Here is a 22,429-nt window from a genome sequence, read left to right on the forward strand (position 1 = left end):
ATGTAGTGCTTTGCGATTCACTCTCAGGGATCCTACCTGAGAATCATGTCCATCTTATCTTGTGTCACCTTCACAACACCTATGGAGAAGGCAGGAAATATATTACTATTTCTTCAGAATCCATTACAATCTTATCTGTTGAACTTCTGTTACATATTGAGGGTTGTGCTGGGGGTATTTTATACTCAGGTCCTTGGCTAATTTGTATGGGAACTTTGTAAAATTATAACAATGTGCCCTTTGGAGGAATGAGTTAAATAAAGCTGCCCCTTCCTGTTGGGTGATTCAAGCCTGTTGCCAGGTCAGACCTCAGGCTGGATGTCAGCACACTCATCCCTCAGTACCTTACATGGAGGTTGTATAGCAGAGACATTTATCTTCTTCCTTCTCGTAGCAGACCTATCAATGGGTATACTCCCTTTTTGTGTGTGAGAAAACCAAGGCTCAAGAAGGCCAAATGCTTTAGGCAAAGGATCAGAGCTTTTTAGTCTTGGATCTGAAATTAAATCCCAACTCTTCTGAGTTCTACAAGCAGTGGTGATTTCATTGGGCCATCCTACTCTCAGCTGGCATGAGAAGCTTCCTGAAGCCCATCCAGCCCTCAGAGAACAAGCACCTCCCTCCTCGAGAGCCCTGGCCTCTTATCATATTGCCTATGGAAGGAGCAGCCTCTTCACCAAGAAATGGCTGTTGAAGGATGGCTTTCTCAGACTTGATTGTGGAGAGTTCCCTGGGGCCTTGTTAAAATGTGGATTCTGATTCAGAAGGTCTAGGCTGGGCCCTGAGAATCTGCATGTCTGTCAGGCTCCCAGGAGGCTCTGCTGCTTGAACCACACTTTGATCCTGGTGGGAGAACCAGCTGGTCCCAGACCACACTTTGATTAGCAGAGCCTTCTTCTTAGCACACCACTAAGTCCTACCTTTCACCCTGCTCTGACAATATGGTAAAAAGGAAAACCAACAAAAGTTTATTGATCACCTACTGTGCACTAGACCCAGCCCCTACTGGTGAACAAATGAGAAAACAGCCAAACCCAATGTGATTTAATTAACATATCACATCCACCTACTGCCAAAAAAAGAAAGAAAAGAAAAAGAAAAATTAAAGAAGTCAGTAACAAGTCAAGAAAAGTGAAATGGATTAAATGGACTCTATGTGAAATGCTGTGACAAAGGGAAGTCCAGGGCCCATGAGAACCCTGGGCAGACACCTAAGCAAATCTTGCGGAGGATAGATGCGCTTTCTATGGAATCAGTTCAATAGTGATGATGAGAGCAACAAGAATTACACTTTCTATCTGTTAACCAAATACCAGGAACTATACTACACGGTTTATTTTTTTTATTTTAATTTTCACAATAATCCTATGAGATATTTGTTCATCCTCATTTCACAGATTTGAAGCTGAACGTAAAAGAGTTTAAGCAATTTTCTGATGCTAACAGAACTATATGAGTGTGTGATTTTTAGAGTTTATCTTCTATTTTTAGTAAGACAAATTTTAGTGATGAATTTGTACTAGTTAGTACTATAATAACTTGACAGCACTTAGGTCAGAGCAGTCTTGGAGCTTGTTTACAAAGCAGACCCCTGAGCCCCTCATACACCTACTGAATCGGAATCTCTGAAAGGCAGGCCCAGACGTTTGCCTCTCCGCAGTCCCCCAAGTGGGGCTGATGAAATCACTCCCCTAAGAATTTGGTATCTTGGAAAGAAAAAGCAGGTGGCATGTATACAGTACCAGTCAATTCATCTGTCATCCTTACTACAGAAATGTCAGGGCCTCGCTAAACAGAAACAAGTACTGGGATGTGTTTCTTCATTCATCTGACAAATGCATACAGTACACAGAAGTCAGGGAGGAGAAAAGAGGAGTCTAATGCATTGAATTAACACTGTTAGGAAAAGCTAAACTTTTGGTTAAATATTTGTTGCTTGAGACAAAATTTTGAAGAAAGCCTCTAATTTAGGCAAACGTATCTGAAATGCGCTTAATGTATTCTAAAGCAACTAAAATAGAAAAATCTACCCACAGGGAAATAGGAAATCTTATCACTCACAAAATGTTCAATGATAAATAATTTTTATAACTATAAAATTAAATTGAAAGTACCGCTGGCCAAATTGGTCTATAACCAAATCCTTTAATTGCAAGCTTTTGATATCTGCAAAGCTGGCCGTTAGGTGAATAGATTTTAAGCTAATTATTTGGTATCTTGCACATTGGTCTTTTACTTTTTACATGTTAGGGGCATAAAAATGGAACCTGGAAACATGACGGTGACTTCAGGATGGATGTCTGCTCAGGGACTGGATGAAATGGACACGTCCTAGTCATTGAGCACTGGAATGCCCCAGTCTCTGGCAGCGCCATGCTCCACGCAATTAGCTCCCTGAATCAGGCATTCTCAGCTCCCTGCCTAGAACAGCACCTGGGAAACCTTTAAAATCCAAACACCTGGCCCAAATATTCTGACTTAATTGGTCAGATAAAGCCTAGAAATAGAAACTTTTAACAAACATCAGGGAATGTTTGCAGGCGGTCCTAGACCTCTGATCCAAGGATTAGTGCCAGTTTTGTTTGTTTCCAGAGAAAAGGACAAGAGTAATGTCTAAGACTAGTTTTCAAATATGACTTTTTAAAAACACAAATCTTGACTTCTCCCCCCCCCCCCATTCCCAGGTAGGATCCCTGAGAGTGAGTGTGGAGGGTCCATATCAATTTTTTTTTAATTTTTTTATTTATTTATGTTTTACAGAGACAGAGAGTGAGTCAGAGAGAGGGATAGACAGGGAAAGACAGACAGGAACAGAGAGAGATGAGAAGCATCAATCATTAGTTTTTCATTGCACGTTTCAACACCTTAGTTGTTCATTGATTGCTTTCTCACATGTGCCTTGACCGCGGGCCTTCAGCAGACCGAGAACCCCTTGCTGGAGCCAGCGACCTTGGGTCCAAGCGGGTGAGCCTCGCTCAAACCAGATGAACCCACACTCAAGCTGGCGACCTCGGGGTCTCGAACCTGGGTCCTTCCGCATCCCAGTCCGACACTCAATCCACTGCGCCACCACCAGGTCAGGCAGGTCCATATCAATTTGATTCTAATTTACCCCCAGAACTGAGAATTGTGGGGCTGCAAGAACTCGGTGTCCATTGCTCCAGGCCGGGCATCCTGTGGGGAATGCTGACATGCAGTGGGAGGAGCCATCCAGGACCTAGTTGAGAAGGCAAGGAGCTGGCCAGAACTAGCACAAAATTGAGCAAAGTTAAATGGGGGTGCTGACCATCAGGGTTGCGGGAGTTCAGGGGAGGAAAGGCTACAAGGGGAAGTTGGGTCTTCTGCTTGCTGTGGAGAATCAATGCAGTTTCGATCATCTGGCAGGAGTAAGGACAGTATTCAAGAAGTGTGGACTACAGGCCCTGAAGGGGGAATGAACATGGTTATTGGGGAACCCAGTGTGGAACCTGGCCTGACCGGAGAAACTGGGGAGACGTTGGGAGCTGGACCAAGTGGCCAAGAGCTGCACTTGGACTTACAGTATAAGGAGCCATCGTGGGACCTCATGCATAACTTATGCTTTACAGAATGTTTGGGACAGGGTGGGAATGAGAGGGCTGAGACCTTTTTATCTGAACAGTAAGAGGAGATGAGGTCCCAGGCTGGTGTTGTGGTTACTGGGGCAGAGAACACAGAAGTTTGGGAGGGACAGAAAGATAAATAGAAATCCAGAATGACTGATCTGATCTTGTACATCTGGATTCAAATCACGTTTCCAGACCTGCTGTAAGAATTGACTTGGTATTGAGATATGATAAAGTTATAAAAATAGGCACTGCCAAGTGTCTAAAGCTCTGAGCTTCCTCAGCACACCTGGGTCATCCACAATGCTGGAGAAAGATGGGGGCCTCAGAGTTAAGTTACTGAAAGCCAACAATTCTACCTGATTTTAAACTTTTTCTAAATTTCCTCCCTTTTTACCAAACCTACTAAGCCAAAAATTTTTTAAATGATTCACTTTCATTGTTGATCCCTATTTAATTTGTGCCCATGTGTAATGAAACAACCAGAAGGAAGGCGCAGGCAGAAGAGGGAAAGAGAGGGCTCTCCATGGCCCTAGTGTCTCTCCTAAAACAATAAAAGTAACCATCTCCACTGATTTGGTCCTGCTGGTCATTTTCTTCTTGCTTGTTTTAGTAGAATTTCTGACATACACTTGGCTGTTTTTCCAGGGATGAAACCAAGTAAGTTTTGTTTTTTTGGAAGCATGATAATACTGTAGGGGAATGTGTGCAGGATGTTAAAGCTTAACAAGATGGGCAGAACCAGTGAAATCACTGTGCCTTCCTGGGTAGGCAGTCCCTCACTGCCTTCCTCTGCTTTCTCCTGCCCAAGCAGATAAGCAGCTACCTGCCTTAGACAAATGGACCCACAAATGAAAGAATCATGGGTTAAGGGCCCCTGATAAAAAAATTAATGCTTCCAGAAATGGTACATTTGCTAGGTTTGTGCTAAAATTTCTAGGAGTCACAGGAATGGACCCTTTAGTAACAGAAACAGGACAAAGGTGTTGAGTTTCTGCATCGCAGCCACTTTGGAATTAGCACCATTGTGTCCTGTGCATGGGGGACGATCCTTTGGGGAAGAGTATAAGGGAGCCTTGCAGTCATGATTGGGTCATATTGTGGTGTAAGGGGAGCCATCTTATCAGGCAGGCTCCAGGAACCATTAGGCTTTTCTGTATCTCGGTTGTAGCATCAGCAGTGTAGTGCCCATCCACCCACAGCTGCATGATCCCAAACTGTGATTCATTTTATGCTCCTATCTACCTCCTAGATTGTCTCTTTCTGGGGAAAGTGTGAATTCATTTCTCACAAGAGCATCATAATTTGAGCTCATTCTGTAAACATGCTTTGAGCCTTTTGCTGTGTGAGCTGGGCACCTGTTCATAATGCTAAGGAGATAATGACAAACAATTTGCAGTCTTTGTTCTCAGAGGAGACAGTGATGCAAGCAGGAAGCACACAGTTCGGCGTCTTTATAGTCCAGTGCCATCCTCTGTAAAACTGAGACAATAATAGTGTCCACGGCACAGGCTTGTTGTGAGGATTGAACTGGTTAGACGTGAAGAGCACTTAAAAAACCATCTGGTGCATGATAAGCCTGATATAGGTGCCGGCTCAGACAACACACTGGCATTGTTGGAACTGGCAGTTCACACACCCACAGGAGGTCTGCTGGGTGCCATATGGAAGGAGTGATGTAGTGAGCAAGGAAAGCTTTTCAGAAGAGGTCAGTTTTGAACTGGATCTTGAAGGGAGAATGAGAATTGACCAAAAAGACAAAAGAGACAAAGTTCTAATATGAAGGAAAGTAACCCAGGTTCAGGGATATAGAAACCTCGGGCCAGAACTCAGCAGTTCAGGAGCAAGGGTAGGTGGCTGTGGATAGTGGTGAGAAGAAGACCTGATCTGAAGGAAAGAGAGGCCCTGACGGCTCACCTCAGGTTTCTCTGTGAAAAGGGGAAGGTGGCCATGGAGGGGGTGCCAGGGAAGAGGGCAGCGGCCCTGGTGTAGAATGTGAGGGACTGAGATCCGCTGGCAGGACTGAGCTGAGGATGGAGACTCAATTTTGGGTGAGCAAATAAGTAAAATCTGTGGGAGAAGGGCAATGCATGTCATAGGAGAGACTGATCAGAAGTAGGTGGAAGAGGTTATTTCCAACTGGAGGAACCAGAGCAGGCTTCATGAAGGTCAAGTGTGAGTATGAAGAGATGGAGTGAACTATGGAAGCCTTGAAGGAGGTGCCAAGGAGTTGAGCTTTATTTCCAGGCCAGTGGTAGGTTTTAAACTGAGGAGAGACATGATCAGATTTGTGCTCTAGGAATGTCATGTTGGCAGGACTGTGGCCCCACTCAAAGCAAACAGATAATTGAAGAAATATCTAAGACTTCAGAGATCAAGCGTTGATTCTGCAGTGCTCCCTGGCACGAGCCCCATGTGAAGTCAGCGTGCTGGCCCACCTCATGCCCACACCAGCACAACCCTCCACCTCCCCTGCTGCCCTTCCTGCCACGTTCCCCCAGGCCAACTACAACCTCACGCCTCAGCCCTGCCCCTCCCCCCAATGCTAGATGATGACCAGGAATGTGAAGCACAGCAGAGAACTACAGGTTATACCAAAGACACCTGAGGGTTGGTCTGACCCTCGGCCTCCCTTAATTTGGAACATCTCTGGGAAGCTTCAGTGCTACTGTCATGGAACCAGTGGCTCTGGTGTGGGCCAGTCCCACCAGGCCCCCAAGAGCCTGTTGGAGCCTCCCTACAGTTTGAACAGCCCATCGTGGATGCTATATGAGTGGGCAGGCCAGTCCATCCACCATGCCCACAGCTCATTCCCCTATGGGGCACTTGAGCCCTCTCTGTGACAACAGATCCTAACAGTATCCTCCCAGATGTGCAGCTCATTCCCCAGGTTACAGACGAGGGAGTGGAGGTTTGCAACATGTAATCACTTGTGGAGTGATATGCTGGTAGTGGACTTGAACCTAGGGCTGACTTCTAAACTCTTTCCTATTAGAGAGTGCCAATGGGAAGGATCTGTTCACATTGTGATGGCCAAGTTGTAGGCATCATGGCACGTCCTAGAAAGGTCTCTTTGAAGGTCCGTGGGTTTCTATGAACAGAAGAATACATTGCATTCACTCCCTTTCCCAGCTGCTGGTGAGCCTCAGCCATCAGCTGTGTGATAGGCACCACTAATGCCCAGTTCCCTGAGGGCCCTTGGAATGAGCACATTTCAGGCAGGAAACAGAGATAATGGGTACTTGCTGAATAGCACTCATCCTGCTGGTGTCTTCTGGGCCCCTCAATGCCCACATCCCCAACATGGAGATGAACAGTATCCGGGGTCCTTCCTGTGCCCTCAAACTCACATCTGTCTCTCACCTCCTTCTGCCACAGATCCTGGTGCCCCTGTGAAATTGCCTTGTCTGCCAGTGAAACTGTCGCCTCCACTACCTCCAAAGAAAGTCATGATCTGTATGCCTGTAGGGGGGGCAGACCTCTCTCTGGCATCCTACGCAGCCCAGAAGAGTGGCCAGCAGGGTGGGGCCCAGCATCACCACACAGTCCTGCCATCCCAGATCCAGCACCAGCTGCAGTATGGCAGCCTCGGCCAGCACCTCCCCTCCGGCACCGGCTCCCTCCCCTTGCACCCCTCAGGCTGCAGGATGATAGATGAGCTGAACAAGACGCTGGCCATGACCATGCAGAGGATGGAAAGGTAATGGGGCGTGAGGGCTGGAGGGAAGGACCTTGCTGGGAAAGGGGGAGAAGATGGGTTGGATATTTGGTCATGACCAAAGGATGTGAAAACCAGGGCCAGGGCTCATGTCACTGGGGTGAGTGGAGTTTGAAAGTAAAATCAGACCAAAATCTGAATGTCAAGGAAAGTATGGAAGAAAAAAATAATGTTGCCAAATGCCAAATTATAGAACAATCACATTTCTCAAAAAAATAAATAAATAAATAAATAAGTAATAGATATGCTAGCACACATTATAGTTCCATAAGCCTTTACATTGTTTGAAAGTATTCACACATGATCCTTAATAGTCGTTATCCCTGGGGCAGGGAAATGGGGAGACAATCTTTTGTTTTTCTATGTCATATCTTCCTATACTTCTTAACTTTTCATTTTATTCATATTAGTTTTATGATATAAAAAATGCCCCTTTGATTGTAAAATAAGAAAAGATGAGCCTGACCAGGCAGTGGTGCAGTGGTTAGAGCATCAACCTGGGATGCTGAGGTCCTGGTTTAAGACCCCAAGGTCACCAGCTTGACCGCAGGCTCATCTGGCTTGGGTGCAGGCTCACCAGCTTGATTGTGGGATCTTCAACATGATCCCATGGTCATTGACTTGAGCCCAAAGGTCACTGGCTTGAAGCCCAAGGTGTCTGGCTTGGGCAAGTGGTCACTGGCTCAGCTGGAGGATACTGGTCAAGACACATATGAAAAGCAATCAATGAACAACTAAAGTGATGCAACTATGAGTTGATTCTTCTCACCTCTCTCTCTCTCTCTGAAATTACTTAACTAATTAATTAGTTAATTAATTAAAAAAACAAAATATGAGAGCTGGCAGAATGGTGGTGGAAAGCCAGAGGGATGGGAAAGGTGGAGAGGTGGGCCCTGGTTCTTGCTGATGGAGGAAGCAGAGTACTATAGTCTGCTTAGATGTGTGTGAGCCTCTAATATTTAACAACTGGTGCAGCCCCCTTCTTTCACTAGACTCTACTTTCAATGGCATTGTCGAGAGATTTGCCAAGAGAACCCCAAGGGCAGATCTGCAGCAAAGACCCTGATTGCCCACCTCGTAGGGAGAGCTCTCATGCTGGTTCTGAATAGCTCTGATGTGTATGTACATGCATGTGTGTGTGTGTGTGCACGCACATGTATTCAATTATCACCCTTCTTGTGCCCAAGTGGTAGCTGAAATTTCCCACCATGATTCTAATGTGTGTTACTTGATGATCTGGCATGAAGAGTATGTCTGGACCAGGACCTTTACTGCCTATCTCAGGTAGTGACATCTGTTAACTGGGTCCTATGTATGGAAGATGGCATAATGAGATCCCAGCTGATTCCCAGGCAGAGAGTCCAAGGCCAGATGGACATTGTCAGGAGCTTTCTGTTGCAGTTTCCCAACTTTCAGGGGAACCTTCCTACTCTCAGCCAAGCATTCTGTGTTGGGGACATCGGTGGCTCCAGGGAGGTAAGTGCCAGGAGGTGTTCTGACTTGACTGCACCACTTATTGACTAGCTCCCTCACAGAAGAACACAAAATGTGTTTGGTCCCTTGTCATCATTTTCAAATTTCAACTACTGTTACTGTTAATGAGGATAATGATAATTTAAAATCTGGGTGGCACTTTTTAATTGATTACACCCCTTTGTTCTCATCTTAATCCTCACACTATCTTGGGAGACAGAGTGAGTGGAGAGTTGCAAGGAGGCAGAGACCCCAGTGCCAGGTCCTCAGAGATGGTCTGCAAACTGCTTGTTGCCCACCTGCATCCAGAGAGGTGCAGAAACTGAGAGCCAGCCCTTACACACTACACAGCAATTTGACAGACTAATATTATGTCTGTTGAATCTTATAATAAAAAAGAATTTTATTTTTTATATTTATTATAATTTACAAAAATATCCATTTATAGCAGATTGAAAAATAAGATATGTAAATAAACCAACCAACAAACAAAACTGGTCCTTCCTTATAGCATACTAGAAAGCACTGCCCTGGGCAGAAATTCTAGGGGGCATGCCTTCCTGCACAAATCCAGAACGCTAGTGCAACTGCTTTCCTAAGTACAGCTAACATAATTTCCTATCCCCATGTCTACTCTATATACAGTAAGTTTTTATATCTCTACAGAACTTCAATCAATTGATATAGATACTTGTGTCAGTATACTAGAAGGATATTGCTAAATACATTTCCAGTTGAAGCATGCCCGTTTTAAAGGTTCAGTTGAAAGTACTAAGCAACAGGTTACATGGTGTTCCTCAGTTCGGTAATTTTTGTGTATCTGTAGAACGTTTCAATTGACTATATACCAATGGTAGGTCTGTTGACTTAAACTGAGTCAGGTGCTTTATCAAAATGACTCCTAGAGAACAAATGTGGGGTGATGGGAGAGGAGATGTTGGGATATTGGGGGGATGCACAGGAGGACAGCATAATCTTGGCAGCTGAGCCAAGGCAACCCCCAGGTTCTTCTTACCTCCTCTGTCTCCTCCCTTCCCAGCCTAGGTCAAGGCCCAGGGTTGTTTGGATAGACCAGCCAGGACATAGGGAATTAATGCATATGTCACTTTAACAAAGTCACCCTTCAGAAAAATAAAGGCTTTCTTTCCAAACAAGTAAAGATTGAGAGGTTTTTCTGAGCATCCACATCATCTTCCAGGAGTCCTGGCAGGATCTGGGAATAGAATAAGGTCACAGGTCACCTGTCAGTTAAGTGTAGGAACTGCCTCTGTCTCCGGTGATGTTACTCTTCTTTTTATTTTCTAAAAATTCTCCCTGTTTCCTGTCAACATGATTTTATTCTTGTTCTGACCAAGTTTAATACAGAAGGAAACAATTATTTCTCTCTCTCCTCCTGGCAATTTCTAGTGACCCCCCCAAAAAAACACTGCACGAAGAAAGAAACATTACTGAACACTTGGGCATTCTGCCTGCAAAGACCCTGAGATCTCACAGAATGTCACCAGTAGGGCATTAGCCCAGACCTGCTGTCTGATCCTGATGAAACATTGTAGTTAACGTGAAAATTGAATGAAGAACTATAAACAGCATAACGTCTGACTTTAGATAAGGAATTTGAATAAATAGTCACATTACATTTGACTTTGGACCAGGAATTTGAATAAATACTCATATTACAACTAAAAGGTACCTTGAAGACCATCCAGGCCAACAGCCTGCCCCATTACAATGTTCCTGACTGTTTGTCTTCTGGTCTCTTTGAGAAAGGGAACATCCCCCCATCCCAATTAGCCCAACCCGTGATCAACAAGGTCTGATGGTTATAAAATCCTTCATTATATTAAGTTTTATTTATTATAACCCTCCCAATCTTATTTCTAATCTTCTTTTACTGTGAAAGACTTTCAAATCCTTGAAGATAGCTACCATTTACTTTGTCTTCCTTCTTCTATGCTAATAATTCCAAATTCATTTATTGAGTGTTTTCTGGACCCTTTACCATCTTGTTTATGTTCTCCTAAGATTATTCTAAATATGTTCTAACTTGTATGAAGTTCTTTTTTTAAAGACTTTTATTTATTCTATTTTTAGAGAGGAGAGAAAGAGAAAGATAAGGGGGGAGAGAGAGAGAGAGAGAGGAGCAGGAAACATCAACTCCCATATGTGCCTTGACCAGGCAAGCCCAGGTTTTAAACTGGCAACCTCAGTGTTCCAGGTTGACACTTTATCCCATTGTGCCACCACAGGTCAGGCTGTATGAAGTTCTTAATCATTACTCTAACCTAAACCCTGCTGAACACATTAAAAAATAACACGTGGTTAGATAGGGCATTGGCTCGCCAGATTCGATGGGAGGAGGTGCAGGAGGAGAGAACTAGAGGTCATCTGAAGCAAACTTAAAGATTTCCCCATTTGTCCAAAGTCCCAGGGCTGCACTAGGCAGCGTGGTCACTCTGGAAGCAGCCCCGTGTTGTGGCTGAGTGCATGCGTTCTGGAATCCTACTGTTGGATTTCAGTCTCAGAAACACCTCTTCTTTTTGCCTTTGATTCCTTGTGTGTAAACAGGAATATTTATAACACCACCAACCTCCTTAGAGTTGTTTGTGAAGAACAATTAATTCAAATCACTCACCTCATTAGCTGGCAAAACAGTAAGCATCTAATAAATGGCGGGGACTAATAAGCAAAATTGGATATCACAGAAGATGTGCCTTCACCCTAGAAGGCATATTTGCACATAGATTTGATCCTATCTTGTAGAATTTGTTTCTATCAGTTTCCTCAAATTGGATAGTTTTCATTTGTTTTCTCTGCACTGATGATTCATATATTTTTTGAAGGTGATGTTTCAAATATTATGCAATATTTCTTTTTAATATCTGCTTGTAAGCTCTGTGATCTAGTTGGCATCAGTCTTAGAATTTAGACTTCAAATCCTAATCAGCCACTAATTTTTATTCCTGTCTTAATTCAGGTGAATTAGCTTTTGTTAGCTTGGAAGTAAATTACCACCTCCAAGAATATTAAAAGTATAATAATTTCAAAATTGGACAGAAAAAAATTGAAATCAGTAGCCCCCCCAAATTCCGATAATCTCTACAAGTCTATTAGTCCATAGTTATGTTAGGCCTTTCAAAGAGCACAATTCATTCATTATCCCAGTATAACTACATTTCAAGATGACAGTTTTCTTCATGTCACCTCAAGGAACATAGGGAATTTTAAAGACTAATTCTTGGTCCTGAGCTAGATGATGCCCAAGGTTTCTTTGAGCCTTAACAGTCCACCATAGTTACTGCCTTGGCTTACTTCAATAATGTTTCCACCTGCAGATAAAAGCATGTTCCATGGTATTGAGCAGAGGTGCTTTGGTGCCCCAGCAAGAACGAAAGTCTGAATGCCCAAGTGTTCCTTGCTTGTGAAGTGGCATATCTGAAGAAATTCAGAGTCTTGTTCATCATCATACAAGTGGCATACATGTGTTTTCAAGGAAAGATTCCTTTCTCTTATGTCAATGACCATCTCTTTAAAATCTCAAGCAGTTCTGATTAGACATTTGTCCCTGGCCCTTTGAGGTCAGAGTTTTATCAACCTCTTACTTTAGGTCAGTTCTTTGATTTTAAAGCATATACTTATCATTTATAAGTGGCTGCAGTTACTGTTTTTGCAGTTTCACTGCTATTCCAATGGGCATGATGAGATTTCAGTGCAAGGTATTGTCACCTTGCACTGAGCAAGAAAGACCTTCCTCTGAAGGTTGGTTAGCAAAATGGTTAGAGAAAGGTGAAAATGAAACTATACCAACCATTCCATTAACATCTTTTTTTTTTTAATTTTATTATTTTTTTTAATAAATTTTTATTAATGGTAATGGGATGACATTAATAAATCAGGGTACATATATTCAAAGAAAACATGTCTAGGTTATTTTATCATTAAATTATGTTGCATACCCCTCGCCCAAAGTCAGATTGTCCTTTGCCACCCTCTATCTAGTTCTCTGTGCCCCTCTCCCTCCCCCTAACTCTCCCCCTGTCCTCCCTCCCCCCACCCCTGGTAACCACCACACTCTTGTCCATGTCTCTTAGTCTCATTTTTATGTTCCACCAATGTATGGAATCATGTAGTTCTTGTTTTTTTCTGATTTACTTATTTCACTCCTTATAATGTTATCAAGATCCCACCATTTTGCTGTAAATGATCTGATGTCATCATTTCTTATGGCTGAGTAGTATTCCATAGTGTATATGTGCCACATCTTCTTTATCCAGTCTTCTATTGAAGGGCTTTTTGGTTGTTTCCATGTCTTGGCCACTGTGAACAGTGCTGCAATGAACATGGGGCTACATGTGTCTTCACGTATCAATGTTTCTGAGGTTTTGGGGTATATACCTAGTAGAGGGATTGCTGGGTCATAAGGTAGTTCTATTTGCATTTTTTTGAGGAACCACCATACTTTCCTCCATAATGGTTGTACTACTTTACAGTCCCACCAACAGTGAATGAGGGTTCCTTTTTCTCCACAGCCTCTCCAACATTTGCTATTACCCGTCTTGTTGATAATAGCTAATCTAACAGGGGTGAGGTGGTATCTCATTGTAGTTTTGATTTGCATTTCCCTAATAACTAATGAAGCTGAGCATCTTTTCATATATCTGTTGGTCATTTGTATCTCTTCCTGGGAGAAGTGTCTATTCATGTCCTCTTCCCATTTTTTTATTGGATTGTTTGTTCGTTGTTGAGTTTTATGAGTTCTTTGTAAATTTTGGATATTAGGCCCTTATCTGAGCTGTTGTTTGAAAATATCATTTCCCATTTAGTTGGCTGTCTGTTTATTTTTATATCAGTTTCTCTTGCTGAACAAAAACTTTTTATTCTGATGTAGTCCCATTCATTTATCTTTGCCTTCACTTCTCTTGCCATTGGAGTCAAGTTCATAAAATGTTCTTTAAAACCCAGGTCCATGAGTTTAGTACCTATGTCTTCTTCTATGTACTTTATTGTTTCAGGTCTTATATTTAGGTCTTTGATCCATTTTGAATTAATTTTAGTACACGGGGACAGGCTGTAGTCGAGTTTCATTCTTTTGCATGTGGCTTTCCAGTTTTCCCAACACCATTTGTTGAAGAGGCTTTCTTTTCTCCATTGTGTGTTGTTGGCCCCTTTATCAAAGATTATTTGACCATATATATGTGGTTTTATTTCTGGGCTTTCTATTCTGTTCCATTGGTCTGAGTGTCTATTTTTCTGCCAATACCATGCTGTTTTGATTATCGTGGCCCTATAATACCTATAATATAGTTTAAAGTCAGGTATTGTAATGCCCCCAGCTTCATTCTTTTTCCTTAGGATTGCTTTGGCTATTCAGGGTTTTTTATAGTTCCATATAAATCTGATGATTTTTTGTTCCATTTCTTTAGAAAATCTCATAGGGATTTTGATGGGAATTGCATTAAATTTGTATATTGCTTTGGGTAATATGGCCATTTTGATTATATTTATTCTTCCTATCCAAGAACAAGGAATATTTTTCCATCTCATTGTATCTTTTTCGATTTCCCTTAACAATGCTTTGTAATTTTCATTATATAGGTCCTTTACATTCTTTGTTATGTTTATTCCTAGGTATTTTATTTTTTTTGTTGCAATCGTGAAGGGGATTATTTTTTTGAGTTCGTTTTCTAATATTTCATTGTTGGCATATAGAAAGGCTATGGACTTCTGTATGTTAATTTTGTATCCTGTGACCTTACTGTATTGGTTTATTGTTTCTAATAATCTTTTTGTGGAGTCCTTCGGGTTTTCGATGTATAGGATCATATCATCAGCAAAAAGTGATACCTTTACTTCTTCTTTTCCGATATGGATGCCTTTTATTTCTTTGTCTTGTCTGATTGCTCTGGCCAGAACTTCTAGCACCACGTTAAATAAGAGTGGAGAGAGTGGACAACCCTGTCTTGTTCCTGATTTAAGGTAGAAAGTCCTCAGTTTTATGCCGTTTAAAATGATGTTGGCTGATGGTTTATCATATATGGCCTTTATCATGTTGAGATATTTTCCTTCTATACCCATTTTGTTGAGTCTTAAACATAAAATTGTGTTGTATTTTATCAAAAGCCTTTTCTGCATCTATTGATAAGATCATGTGGTTTTTGTTCTTTGTTTTGTTGATATGGTGTATTACGTTAACCGTTTTGTGTATGTTGAACCATCCTTGAGATTCTGGGATGAATCCCACTTGATCATGATGTATTATTTTTTTAATATGTTGTTGTATTCGGTTTGCCAGTATTTTGTTTAGAATTTTAGCATCTGTATTCATTAGAGATATTGGTCTGTAGTTTTCTTTCTTTGTGCCATCCTTGCCAGGTTTTGGTATGAGGGTTATGTTGGCCTCATAAAATGTGTTTGGAAGTATGGCTTCTTCTTCAATTTTTTGGAAGACTTTGAGTAGAATAGGAACCAAGTCTTCTTTGAATGTTTGATAGAATTCACTAGTATAACCGTCTGGGCCTGGACTTTTATTTTTGGGGAGGTTTTTAATAGTTTTTTCTATTTCCTCCCTGCTGATTGGTCTGTTTAGGCTTTCTGCTTCTTCATGACTCAGTCTAGGAAGGTTGTATTGTTCTAGGAATTTATCCATTCCTTCTAGATTGTTGTATTTGGTGGCATATAATTTTTCATAGTATTCTACAATAATTCTTTGTATATCTATGATGTCTGTGGTGATCTCTCCTCTTTCATTTTGGATTTTATTTATTTGAGTCCTGTGCCTTTTTTCCTTGGTGAGTCTTGCCAAGGGTTTGTCAATTTTGTTGATCTTTTCAAATAACCAGCTCCTTGTTTTATTGATTTTTTCTATAGTTTTTCTGTTCTCTATTTCATTTATTTCTGCTCTGATTTTTATTATCTCCTTTCTTCGGCTGGTTTTGGGTTGTCTTTGTTCTTCTTTTTCTAGTTCCTTAAGGTGTGAAGTTAAGTGGTTTACTTCGGCTCTCTCTTGTTTGTTCATATAGGCCTGAAGTGATATGAACTTTCCTCTTATTACTGCTTTTGCTGCATCCCAGAGATTCTGATATGTCGTATTTTCATTTTCATTTGTCTGTATATATCTTTTGATCTCTCCGCTTATTTCTTCTTTGACCCATTCATTTTTTAGAAGTATGTTGTTTAGTTTCCACATTTTTGTGGGTTTTTCCCCCTCTTTTTTGCAGTTGAATTCTAGTTTCAAGGCTTTATGATCAGAAAATATGCTTGGTACAATTTCAATTTTTCTAAATTTGCTGATATTGTCTTTGTGGCCCAACATATGGTCAATTCTTGAGAATGTTCCATGTACACTAGAGAAAAATGTATACTCTGTCGCTTTGGGATGAAGTGTCCTGTAGATGTCTATCATATCCAGGTGTTGTAGTATTTCGTTTAAGGCCACTATCTCTTTATTGATTCTCTGTTTGGATGACCGATCTAGAGCCGTCAGCGGAGTATTGAGGTCTCCAAGTATGATTGTATTTTTGTTAGTTTTTGTTTTAAGGTCAATAAGTAGCTGTCTTATATATTTTGGTGCTCCTTGGTTTGGTGCATATATATTAAGGATTGTTATGTCTTCTTGATTCAGTGTCCCCTTAATCATTATGAAATGACCATTTTTGTCTCTGAGTACTTTTTCTGTCTTGTAGTCAGCATTATCAGATATGAGTATTGCTACACCTGCTTTTTTGGGGGTGTTGTTTGCTTGGAGTATTGTTTTCCAGCCTTTCACTTTGAATTTGTTTTTATCCTTGTTGCTTAGATGTGTTTCTAGTAGGCAGCATATAGTTGGATTTTCTTTTTTAATCCATTCTGCTACTCTGTGTCTTTTTATTGGTAAGTTTAATCCATTTACATTTAGTGTAATTATTGACACTTGTGGGTTCCCTACTGCCATTTTATAAATTGCTTTCTGTTAGTTTTGTATCTAGTTTGATTCTTCTCTTTTGTTTTTCTATCATTTGTTTTTGTTTGTTTGTGTTCCATACTTCTTTCCTCTGTTGCTACCTTTTTTAAGTCAAGTGTTTTTGTGGTGGTTTTTTCTAGGGTGGTTACCATTAAGTAATGAAAAGGGTACCTACCATATTTATTGTAGTACCCTATCTTATAAGTATTTCTGCACTTCATCGTCCTTTGCTACTGTTAATCTCCATCCTCTCCCCCCTTTTTTTCCTTTGTTGTCACAGTTTAAGTTTGGTTTTATTGTGTTCTTGGTGGAGCTGTTACTTGTGGTGTTGTTTTCTTTTGTTCTTTGAATCTGGTTGGAAAACCCCCTTTAGTATTTCCTGGAGTGGGGGCTTTCTGTTGATAAATTCTCTCATCTTTTCTGTATTTGTGAATGTTTTTATATCTCCTTCATACTTGAAGGATAGCTTTGATGGGTATAGTATTCTTGGCTGAAACTTCCTCTCTTTCAGGGCTTTAAATATTGGGGTCCACTCTCTTCTAGCTTGTAGAGTTTCTGCTGAGAAATCTGATGATAATCTAATAGGCCTTCCTTTATATGTTGTACTCTTCTTTTCCCTGGCTGCCTTGAGAATTTTTTCTTTGTCATTGGTTTGTGTCATCTTTATTATGATGTGCCTTGGAGTGGGTTTGTTGGGGTTAAGAAAACTCGGTGTTCTGTTTGCTTCTTGAATTTGAGGCTTTAGTTCTTTCCACAGGCTTGGGAAGTTCTCGTCTATTATTTGTTTGAGTATATTCTCCATTCCATTTTCTTTCTCTTCTCCCTCTGATATACCTATTATTCTTATGTTATTCTTTCTGATGGAGTCAGACAATTCCTGTAGGGCTTTCTCGTTTTTTATTATTTTTGAGTCACTTTCCTCTTCTCTCTGTTGTGCAAGTTGTTTGTCTTCTATTTCACTAATCCTATCTTCAATCTGGGCTGTTCTGCTAGCTAAGCTTATTACCTCGTTTTTCAGCTCGTGAATTGAGTTTTTCATTTCTGTTTGATTTGTTTTTATAGTTTCAATTTCCTTGGTAATATATTCTTTGTGTTCATTGAGTTGTTTTCTGATCTCCCTAAATTGCCTTTCTGTGTTTTCTTGTATATCTCTGAGTATTTTTAAGATTTCTATTTTAAATTCTCTGTCATTTAGCTCCAAGGCTTCCAATATGTTAAGTCTTTTCTCCATAGATTTTTCCACATCTATTTGTGTTACCTCTCTTTCTTTTGTATCCATAATATTCAATTTCCTCTTTCTTATTGGCATCTGAGGGTGGTCTTGTTGATAGCACTAATTAGAATTAATAAAGAGTAAAAAGTAAAAAAAAAAAAAGGTAAAACACCCCACAAAAAAAAATAGTAATAATTTATAATTTCCCCCTTTTTTTTCTTTCTTCTCTTTCCCTCCTCTCCCCTCCTCAGGGAAATATCGTGCCTATAATGGAGGGTCTAATTTGGGGTGAAGAGTTCAAGGGGCAAAAAAAGGGGAGTAGGGACCTACTAAATGCAAAAAAAAAAAAAAAAAGGAAGAAAGTCTTAGACAAGCATAAGATGATTTGCTTGTGAGTGATGGTCAACTAAGAGATATAATGAGAGGGATAAGAGGGAACCAGAAAAAAGGACAAAAAAAGGAATAATAAAGAAGAAAAAAATAAAAATAATAAGTAAAAATCTGTTGTATGAAGTGGAGCGAAGACTAATTACAATGGAGACCTTGGGTTGGGAGGACCCAAAATGCCACAAAAATAAACAAACAAGAAAAAAACAAAAACAAAAGCGAAAAAGAAAAATAAAGCCAAAAAAATCCTTGAGTCCCAAATTAACTAATTTGTTCGTGATTGAGGATTAAATGGGAGGAAAGTAAAACGAGAAAAGAAAAAACGAATAGAAAGGAAAAAATAAGAAAAAGAGAAAAACGAAGGAAGAAATAAAAAAGGAAGAGAAAAAAACAAGATAAAGCAAAACAAAAAAAAAAAAAAAACAAAAGAGGAGAGAGTGAGAGTTAAGTGTTTTGGAGTATAACCTTAAAGGAGGGTGAGGATGAAGAAGAGAAATAAAATGTAACACTTATGGGTAGTGTAGTTCAAGAAAAGGGAAGCATAAGATGGGCAGAGAATAGAAGGACCGAGGTGGAGGAAATAAAGGCAATAAGATGGAAGAAAGAAACAACAACAAAAAAAAAATTAGTGGAACAAGTTGTAAAGTCTGTGGATTTTTCTTGATTTTGAGATGTTAACTTCTTCCTCTTTCTTTTCTCTCCTTCTTCCTGGTCGCTGACTCTGTACCCCAGGCTCTGCCCCTGTGTCACACTTAGGTAGGGATTTGCAGTTGATGGGATTCTATGGCAATGTCATATAATTTGCTTTAGTCTTGCTGGTAGTCAAGGCTTTTTGGCGTTTGCAGGGTCCAACGATGAGAGAGTTTGCTTTCCTGGATTCTCTCTCCTAGTCCCCCCTTCCTGAATTAGCAGCCTGGTGATCCAGCTATAAGGCTGCAACTGCTTCTGCCTGGGGAGTAAGAGGCTCAAAGAGCTGGGAAATCCCCACTCTATCCCCACTCAGTGCAAGGCTTTGGGAAAGGCTCTGGCAGTCAGGGCCTCCAGTGTAATCAGGCGGGGGGTGGGAGTCAATTGTTGTCAAGGTGACTGTTCAGCGCCTAGCATTCAGTTGGACCTCTCAACCCAGGCTTTCCACACTTTGTAGCCTGTTTTGGCTGGGAAGAAGAGGCACTAGTCTCTGCTTGCGACTAGTGTAGTATAGATCTTATTATCTGCCAAGTCCTTCTTGTTAGCGTTTATCCCTGAATATGGAGGCTCTATCAATCAGAAGTTGCCCCCCGCCCCTTTAGCGAGAGGCACTAAAAAATATCACGCCTCTTGTCTTGGGTCGCTGAACTGAGAGAGATCTTATCAATTAGAACAGAGGGTGCGCAGATTTCACGGGTTAAGCTAATTTCAGTGATTGGGTCGCAGCTGTGCTCCCGAAGGTATTTCAGGCTGCCTGCGCGCGCCCCTCCCCCAATGCTTGATTGTTAGCTTGAATGGCTGGGTGAGGTGCCCCGCCCACGGAGAGAATCTCCCAAGTAGGGAATACCGCCCTGGGGCCTCTCCCGCTCCCCCCGCTGCTGGCGGCTGGGGCTCACCGGGCGCAGGATGATGGGGCACCCTGGGTGTGCGGGCCAGCAGGGTGCTCTGGGCGCGTGGAATGCCCAGGGTACACGCGCGAATGGGGTGCTCCAGGCACCGGTGGCTGGCGACTCTCTTGCAGTGCGCGGGCCGCTGGGAATGTTTGCTCGCTCTGCAACTGGACCGGGCACGCGCCAGCGGCTGCTCGCCACTCCGGAGTATGGGCGGTACTCGCTCTGCAACCGGGCGCGCGCCTGCAGCTGCTCGCGGCAGCTGCTACTCACGGCTGCTGCTCGCGGCTCCCGAGTGTGGGCCGACTCACCACAGGCGCACTCCCTCGCGGCTTGAATGAACGTCCCTGCGGTAGCTTCCTCCACACCCTCGTCTCTCAGATTACATCTTTTGAAGTATAAAAAAAAAGAAGTATATTTTCAAAAGAGAGAGAACCCACGCTTAAATTCTTATGTATACATGAGGGGAAACCCTGCCTTGCCCACAAAATAAATATTGATTCTTTGACCTTGCACACCATTGTCCAGAAACATTTTACAGGCCAAAAATATAAAATGCTAAAGGAAGTGTTTTAATAAATTAACAAGTAATATCCATAATGACTGGTTTATGATCATTGCTGGTATTTAAGTGCTTCCCTAGTTAAAACAGCAGCCACCCAGCACCAACGTTCACAGCACCAGCATGTCCTCTGTTTGACTGGTGAGAAACTGAAGACCAAGATGCACACCTGGTGAATGGCCCAGCAGGAACTCAAGCATAGGCCTCCTCTCTCTGCATCCTGCCCCCCCCCCCCCGCACCACCTTCCAACCATGCATGACCTAGGACATTTGCCGATCTCTAGGGATGAGGTCTGTGAAAGAGATCCCACTGTGTGTTTCCTTCAGCAGACATGGAGAAAGCAGAGAGGGGTGGACTGTTGGTTAGACTCTGCCTGTCTTATTATTTATTCATTGCATCCCAAGAGCAGACGATATTTCAGAAATGTGGGTCATTGATCCCCACAAGGACAGCGAAAAGGTTGTGAATGAATTAATTTAAATTCATTACTACTACTAGAAAAAATAAATAAACAAAGCTCAAAACATATTCTCTACTCAGGGAAACTCAGTACCCTAGTACCTAGTCTGTATATAGAAGCCATCATTTCTTGCTGACTAAAGTCCAATCAAAAAACAAAAGCTCTAATGTTGCATTTCTCTATCTCCAAAGGCTAACCCAAGGCTATGATCAAACACACACTGTGTGCCTGCTTTCCTAAAATGAAGTTGATGAACTGTTTTTCTTGGGCTTCAGTGTTATCTCTGTCATCTTTCAGCCTCGGGCACTGCAATTTGTAGCATAATTTCTCACACATTTTCGGACTCTAAGAAGAAAATGGCTTATTGCTTTCCCCTCTGAAAACTCTCTTCATAATTCATGCAGACTAAATTACAAAGCTGGTCTCCCTGAAGTTTAATTTCATTTCCATTGTCATATTTGTAGATAATACATTTTCTCTGTCCTTTGAGGAGTTTTGTATCTTTTTTTTTTCATTTTCACAATTGTTGTATTTGAAATCAGACACCAGAGAGCAACATTCCATTACTACGCATTTTTCTTTAGAAATTACTGTGAAGCCCTGACCATTTAGCTCACTGGTAGAGCATTGCCCCAGCATGTGGAAGTCCTGGGTTTGATTCCTGGTCAGGGCACCCAGGAGAAGTGACCATCTGCTTCTCCACACCTCCCTCTTCCCCATCTCTCTCTCTCTCTCTCACTCTCTTAATCTCCCCTTTCTGCAGCCATGGCTCAATTGATTCAAGCACATTGGCCCCGGGCACTGAGGATGGCTCCGTAGAGCCTCCACCTCAGATGCTAAAAATAACTCAGTTGCCAGTATGGCCCAAGATGGGCAGAGCATCAGCTCCAGATGGGGGCTGCTGGTGGATCCCGGTTAGGGCACATGCGGGAGTCTGTTTCTCTGTCTCCCCTACTCTCACTTAAAAAAAAAATGATGGTGAAATGGGTTTCAGGTATTTTCAGTGAAAATACCTGATTTTCAATTTCAAAACCTGCCTCTGATTTTCTACAGCATATCAGAGGTGTTCCATAACCTGTGACCCCGCCCATGTTGAGCCACATGCTCTACTGTACATCGGCCTGTTACCACATGATGGAGATAGACATACTGTTGTAATGACCTGGAAATGTTATCGATGTCTTGGCATTCATTTGTTTATGAAATATTAAAAATAAGCTAGCTGTCCCTCATTGGTAATATACATGAACGGTAAGGCAGCTTCTTAATTTTTAAGATTTCTTAGAAACATTACCATTGAAATGGTAGGAAAGTGGGGGTCGGTGGCAGGGGATCTGAGAGGTGTCATTGTATTCTCAAACTCTGTGTCTCCCACTTGGTTCAGTAGAGTTAAAGAAGATGGTTGAATTTTCCAAACAGAAGACTCAATAAATGTAACTCAGATTGGAGAGAGGACAGAGGGGAGAGAAGAGAGCTTTTCACTTCCCTGATGTGTCATGAGAACATAGTGAAGAAGAG

General features: G+C 41.7%; 1 protein-coding gene across 1 annotated transcript in view; it reads left to right on the top strand.

Moving 5' to 3' along the window:
* PHACTR1 (phosphatase and actin regulator 1) overlaps positions 1-22,429 on the top strand; it is a 555,275-nt gene that overhangs the window by 468,343 nt on the left and 64,503 nt on the right. Inside the window, exon 9 of the mRNA XM_066377083.1 lies at positions 6,963-7,284. Coding sequence (XP_066233180.1) covers positions 6,963-7,284 — 322 coding nt within the window. The remainder of the gene's footprint in view (positions 1-6,962; positions 7,285-22,429) is intronic.

Source organism: Saccopteryx leptura, chromosome 3 (assembly GCF_036850995.1).
Source record: "Saccopteryx leptura isolate mSacLep1 chromosome 3, mSacLep1_pri_phased_curated, whole genome shotgun sequence".
In the NCBI taxonomy this organism is placed as follows: domain Eukaryota; kingdom Metazoa; phylum Chordata; class Mammalia; order Chiroptera; family Emballonuridae; genus Saccopteryx; species Saccopteryx leptura.